Genomic DNA, 7095 nt, shown 5'->3' with positions numbered 1-7095 from the left:
TGATTAATGGGGAAAATATTCGTAAGATGTCAATGAAAATATGAATTGAATGCAGCCCTATTGAAAATAATATCTCAAGCTCACAAGTTTAAAAACACCAGAAATGCAAGTAGAAACTTAAATTCCAGAATCATTTTATTAACCATCTTTTAAAAAAAGAAATACAGTGAAGGACACCTTGAGGTACATAGTCAGTATCAGGTCTCAGTACCTGTAAGTTAGTTCTTGACAGTTTAACTGGCAACCTGTGCAAAAGACTGGGTCACGGTGTGGAGGCACAAGCTGGTGAGTGGGCTACAGTCAAGGGTTAGTTTGCATTCATTTAATTAACAAGCGTTTATCTCCGGGGTCCCTACGCCCATGTTGAGATTCACATGCACTCATATTGCAAATAACACATAATTACACTAAAAACTATGTATACAAGTTTGATTCGCTCTATCAACGGCAACAAATTAAGGATCAAGTCTCTTTATCAAAGCTTCAAGGATTCTTAAATCATCATAAAAACGTAACGACAAACTTTGGTTTGACATCTGTGCAATAGTTAAAAAGGAGCAACCTCAACTTGTGACCCGAGATCAGCTGAGCATCACAGCCTCCCCTCTTGAGTTATCTAAAAACTGATCTGGGTTCAGGGGTCGAGTGTTACCAGGGCATGCAGGGGTTTGGACAGTAGCGGATGTACGACTCCAGCGAACCCTCAGACACCTGCATCAGCGTCGTGTACGTCGTCAACTGAGAAACACGATAAGAAAAGTTAGTTACACTGAAGCAATTCTGTTTCATTTCATTAATAAACAGAAACACGTTATTTAAAAGACTCGCCTTGTTCAGGACTGGTTTGGTTGAGAGGACATCATACATGGTCTTCAGTGTGATATTCTAAGAAAAACAGAAGAGAGATCAAAAAGTGTCTCACGACTTTGATCAAACAGGAATGTGACTTAAATCACAAGACTAGCACGATGGAGTTTAATCATCTGGAAAAATAAAAAATCATACTATACTTTGACTTTACTTTTACAAGGATTGTGACATTTTATGGCGTACACAGCATGATATTTTTATTATACACTCTACAATTACTTATTTTTTTAAATGTTATAGCATACTGTACTTTTATTGTAGGAAATGTATGACATGTTTTGTAAAATAAAACAATGACATTTGTTATGGCATTCTATGCAAACATATGCAGATATTTTTAAGGCAAGCTATACTAGGAATGTATTTCCCTTTTTTATTTTTCTTCCTTTGATTGATAGCACAGCTGAAGATGGACAAGCATGGGCTGCGGGTCAGAATTAACCTGGGTCACATGCTTTCCTAGGATGGCTACCCTATTTCCAATTGTTATGACAAACTATGCTACATGTCATTTATTTGGCGAACTACTAGTACTAAGATCTGAAACACTCACTGTCTGCGTGGTCTGGTTCATGCACTTCATGGCAGGAGTTCTGCGGTCATCCAGGAACAGAGGCTCCTTCCAGTGATCGTAGTTTGTCTCCAAGACGTACCAACGGCCCAGCTTCACGTCAATCCTGAAATACAATAATGAAATAAAAATAACGTGTGACATGCAGCTTCACAAGGAAAAACACGTGAAATAGTTTAAATCAGATGATCTGAAACCAAAGCGGTCATCACTTCCTAATTGCGCAAGAAAAAACTAACTTTGATCCAATGGCACAAAAAACTAGACATAAAACTCACAATTCATGGAAAATGACTGTTGTATTTCATCTCATTTCATTATGTTCTGATACATCTGCCTGTATTCTGAATCTAAACATTTGCAGTGATTAAGCATTCAAAATGTAAATCCCTATGCAGGAATGCAGACATACTGTAATAGTTGACATGAAATGCTCTCCAATCACAGAGTAAGCTCCAGTACTCACTCCAGGATATCGATGCTGAGCAGCCTGGAGCGGGTGATGATGCAGCCCTGGCCCGTCTGGTTTCCTCCCAGGATGAAGTACGCTGGAGCCAGCAGCTTGGTCCGAGCCAGGAGCGTTTTGGCTTCCTCGTAGCTGGAGAGAACGGGAAAACACTCAATGTTGGTGCAGAGCCTTCATCACTCGACACAGGGAAGAGATATTCAGTCTTTATGCTCAAAGTCTGCATCCAGAGAAATCCTGCTTTAACGGTTAGTTCTTTTTAAACCATAGCTTTGAACATGTATTCAACATTAAACATGGGAATATGCCCTCAGATTGCAGTGTAATACATTCATATTACATTCATTGTAAGTGCAATATTGTCAGTATTATCATCAAGTCAAATTCTGCTTATTTTTATCAATTTATTTTACTCTTCTTGAATCTCTTATATAGAGAATAGAATACTATTTAATACAAATAAAAATTGCCTCAAAAAAGGGATTAAAGCTTTTTATTTTGTTCGTTTTAAAAAAAGGTTACCCTGTGGTTACCCTAGATTATAATCATTACTCATCAGACGTACTGTAGATAATGCAATACTGTTTTGATTGTGTTGAATGGTTATACCAAACAGCTAGAACTCAAGATACTAACACTAGTGGCCTGTTGGTAGTAACACATATATAACACTGTAACAACAGTGGCCAAAAACGCCACAATGTTCCTTTAAGTATCAAAAGAGGATTCCCCCCCTGTGGGCCGAATAAAGGTATTCTTTCTGAGTCTGAATACCTGTTGGCCTTTTCCAGAACTGAGCGAGTGAGGAAGCTCATCCACATCCCATCTCTCTTTCCCAAGATCCACTCCAGGATTCCTGCATGTGAACACATGTATGACGACGAGAAGCAACAGAGACCTCATCTCTAAATGCAAAACAGATAATCACTCACCAATGTATCCTCCATCCAGGCTGAAGCGCTCGTTCATAGTGAGAGTGAACAAGTGCTAGGGAAAGAGAAGACAAATATGTTTCTTACATCCAGTGAGCAGGGAGTATATCCAACCCAGAACATATCGTTGGATATGAATAATGTTTAACGCATTCTAAGACTAATTGACTTACAGGCTTGATGCCAGTCAGCATGCCAACATATCCAGCGAAGTTTGTAGACTTGAAGACGGTCTGATTATTTCTCTTGAAGTCGAGGTTGACCACCAGAGGCTTCAGCTTCTCACTAATGATCCACGACTTGTTTTTCATGTCCCAGCTGTGAAGAGGAATCAGTCCGTCTCATGAGAGGTTGTTTTTCTTCTTTTTACAACATCAGGACGATCAAGCTTAAAATGTGTAATTTGGGGTGTTTACTTACCCCATAAATAATCCAAAATCCAGATTTCTGCCATGGATGAGGTTCCCTATAGGAGTGCAAATCCCAAAAGCATTTCAGTACCAATATAGAATTATTCTAGTAGTTTGTAAGATAAGGAAAAAGTAGTTAAATCATCAATTTCTCTTAATGGCCCACCATTTTTGTCTTCTGCTACAACTGATGTGCACACAGTGAACACCTCATAGAAGATGTTGAACAAGACAACTTCACCTATATTTTAAAAATGAAGAAAGCAAAAGGCAGAGGTCAATGGAACTTTTTAAAAAGCAGTGATTTAATAGGATGAATGTGTGTTTTCTTACCAAGAGGAACCCCTGAAACCTCTGCGATTCCTTTCATTTCCTCACCAAAAGGCTTTGGGAATGTGTCCGCCATAATAGGCTGCAGAACATAAAAACACACTGCAGTCATAAAGCCTTCAATACAATACAAATATGGTAGTTATTCTAAGGAAAGCATTTCAGAGAGAAATAACTCACCAGCGTAACGTCCACCAGCTCTACCAGCTTCCCACTCGGAACAAAAGCATTAGCCAAGTCTCTGATGGCCTGAATCATGTTGACCAGCTTTAAAGAAGAGATCAAATGTTGAAAAAACAAGGGATATTTCTGTGAGAATGATATAAAGTACTTGACAGCGCTCTTACATCTGTTTTCTTGTCAGTAATTAGAGCCGTCCATCTCTTGCTGGGCGGGGAGTCCAGGTCCACAGTGTACCAGCTGACGGCTCCTTTGAACCTGATTAAAAAAGGAAAGCTGTCAAACTATTGACTACTATACCGACGATACAATTTATTACATCCAACTCACAACATCACCGAATAGACGGGGTTTATTTATCGCTTCTTGAAATGTAATGCATGTGGAGGTAACATGCAGCTGAAGGCTGACATTCCCGTTTTAGTTGAATCCTGGTTTAATCTAAGTGTGGAAACAAATAGCTTAAAAATAACAAGCATTTCAATCATTTAGCCATTCATTAATCACAACAATCTCCACATTTCCTTTTTTCAGTTTCTCAGATGAGTTGATTTATTGCTTTTTGCATTTATTAAAAACAGTAGATCATTGTATATTTATAGTTTAGACAAACTACTAAATAAAAGCAATTGGAGATGGGGAACTTTATACATGTTTATCATTTATTGGAATAATGCCTCCCACATTCGCCAGCACGTTGAATACTTTTCAATTGCAGCATCTTTTGATCCCAGCTAATGTTGACAATTAGATTTACAAGAGGCAAGTGAAGGTAGCAGAGTTCAGGTATAATGCTGCGTTCATGGATACCAAGATAAGCGTTGCAAATAACAGGGCTGGTTTAACAGTGGACTTTACAGACTAAAGTCACTTACGTGGGACCCTTTGGTGGATACATGTCTGCCCGACAGTCTTCTGTATACTGTCAAAAAACACATTTAAATGAAATATAAAAAGGTTTCTGTGTGACTTCAGAGTAGAAACCTAAATCAAAGTTAAATAACACATCTAGGCTTGTCGAATAAATGTGTTAAACAGGACAATGATTATGCAGAAATGTCACTTACCGGTGGGATAAATTGGGCATATAACACGGACAATAAACCCGCAAAAATAAGAAAAGTAAAGTGCCCCATTTTGGAGGATTTCACTCAAACTGTTGCCTGTTCAGTTGACTGCGGAAGCTGCTTCTGTTTACCTCGTGACGGTGACCTGCATTTTGGTCCAGCTGCAGCCGCAGCAAGTACACGACACGCCCACCTGACACGACACTACGGTGGCTGAGAGACATTGATACCGTACATGGCAGATTAAAAACGAATTGCAAATGTTATTGTAACATTTTAAGCAACTATTTGGCAAATGAATTAATAACCTAGTCTATCCGTTTGAGACACAACAGTATATGAATTTAAGCAAGTAAACTTTATTTTTTAGTACATATAACAGGTAATAATGAGATAATCTATTAATGTCTGTCTAACTGCTACACATTTATTTATGAACATCTAAATATAGTTGTTAAAAGTTTTAAGATCACATCATGGGGTCATTAAGGTTTCAAACAGGTAAGGTAGGCCTACTATAACATGAAAACATGATTTGTATCTCACATTAGCCTGTAGTTTGGTATATTATTGATATGGGCTGGACACCCCTTGTTACGAACTCAGGCACTTAGGGGGTAGGACCCAATTTCACGACCCGGGAGACAGAGTTAAAGTATTGTAAGATACTTTATTTTCCCATGAATAGCAAAAATGAACAAAAAGGTAACCACCAAAACTCTAGTCGAGATGAAAAAAAACAGAGAACAAAAAATGAAAGCGCTCACGCAGTGAGGAATCAAAAATCTTTCAAGAGTAGGCTACCAGGAGCATAGACCTTACCATGACAATAGACAAGACGAACTGACACTGACCACTGGGAGACAGGGGAATTTAAACACAGGGTAACAACACACAGGTGGGAACAATCAGGGGCGGGGCTGACACTGATGAGCACAGAAGACACAAGGAGTGACAGGTGAAAACAATCAGGAAATTAGACACACCAGGGAAACTAACGACAGACATGAAAACACAGGGAAAAAAGACCAGACAATATACAGGGAGGAAACATTACATTTAGCTGACGCTTTTATCCAAAGCGACTTACAATAAGTACATTCGACCAGGAAGACACAACCTTGAAGAAAACAGAATCATATAAGTACATCAGGTTTCATAGAGCCAAACATTTCAAGTGCTACTCAACTGGCAAGGTTGAAACATGACAAGGAGAACGGAAAACACCCACACCTAGACATAGAAACGTGACATAATAATCCTGACAGAACCCCCCCCCTCAAGGGACGGATACTAGACGTCCCTAAACTAAAACAAAATCCAAAACGTCCAGCAGGGTGGGTGGAGGGGGTCCGGAGGACGGGCCTTGACTGACAGCCCAGGGCACGGCAGAGGACCAGGAAGGGGTCTCGGGCGGACGGCCCGGGGTCAAGGCAGAGTTCGAAAAGGGGAACTCGGGCAGACGGCCAGGGGGCAAGGCAGAGTTCGAGGAGGGGCGTAGACCACAGCTCTCAGGGGACCGGGCAGGAGCCGGTGTTGACCGGACAGGAACCGGAGCCGGTGGGACAGGTGATATCGAGGTCTCCAACGAAACAGGACATGGGGTTGGCAGGGCCCCCGGTAGAAGAGTAGTCGGCGGGACCCCCAACGGGACAGGACACAGGGCCGGCAGGAGAGTAGTCGGCGGGACCCCCAACATGACAGGACATAGGGAAGGCAGGACCCCCGGCAGAAGAGTAGTCGGCGGGGCCTCCAACGGCACTGGACATAGAGTTGGCAGGACCCCCAGCAGAACAAGACACAAGGTTGGCAGGACCCCCAGCGGAACCTCCCACGGCACATGAGTAGGAACTTGAGTGGAGACTCGAGAGGAAACTTGAGAGGGATCTTGAACGGAGACTTGAGAGGGGACTCGATAGGGAACTCGAGAGGGGACTTGAGAGGGAACTCGAGAGGTGACTCGAGAGGGGACTGGAGAAGAGACTCGAAAGGTAACTCGAGAGGGAACTCGAGAAGAGACTTGAGAGATGACTCCAGAGGGAACTGGAGAGGAGACTTGAGAGATGACTTGGAGGTGGCTTGAGAGGGAACTCGAGAGGAGACTTTTGAGACGGTCGGTACGCCGACAGGACACGGGGAGTTGGCGTCGGCTGGAGAGCCAGCAGGAGACGAGGTGCTGGAGTCGGCCGGTATGCCGACAGGATTCGGGGAGCTGGCGTCGGCCGATGAGTCAACAGGTGACGAGGAGCCGGAGTCGGGACCATGTCTG

The 7095-nt window shown here is 42.0% G+C and overlaps 1 protein-coding gene across 1 annotated transcript; it reads right to left on the bottom strand.

Moving 5' to 3' along the window:
- Positions 1–205: 205 nt before the first annotated feature.
- asah1b (N-acylsphingosine amidohydrolase (acid ceramidase) 1b) lies at positions 206–4998 on the bottom strand. Its single transcript, XM_034092734.2, has 14 exons — positions 4827–4998; positions 4635–4681; positions 3927–4017; positions 3760–3846; positions 3583–3661; positions 3416–3490; positions 3260–3305; positions 3013–3157; positions 2840–2894; positions 2682–2763; positions 1908–2039; positions 1424–1547; positions 829–885; positions 206–738 (listed from the first exon to the last, which is right to left on the bottom strand). Exons 1-14 carry the CDS (start codon positions 4893–4895, stop codon positions 649–651), a joined length of 1179 nt encoding a protein of 392 aa, XP_033948625.1. The 5' UTR covers positions 4896–4998; the 3' UTR covers positions 206–648.
- Positions 4999–7095: the final 2097 nt, after the last annotated feature.

Source organism: Pseudochaenichthys georgianus, chromosome 1 (genome assembly GCF_902827115.2).
Source record: "Pseudochaenichthys georgianus chromosome 1, fPseGeo1.2, whole genome shotgun sequence".
In the NCBI taxonomy this organism is placed as follows: domain Eukaryota; kingdom Metazoa; phylum Chordata; class Actinopteri; order Perciformes; family Channichthyidae; genus Pseudochaenichthys; species Pseudochaenichthys georgianus.
This window is presented reverse-complemented; position numbering and strand designations above follow the sequence as displayed.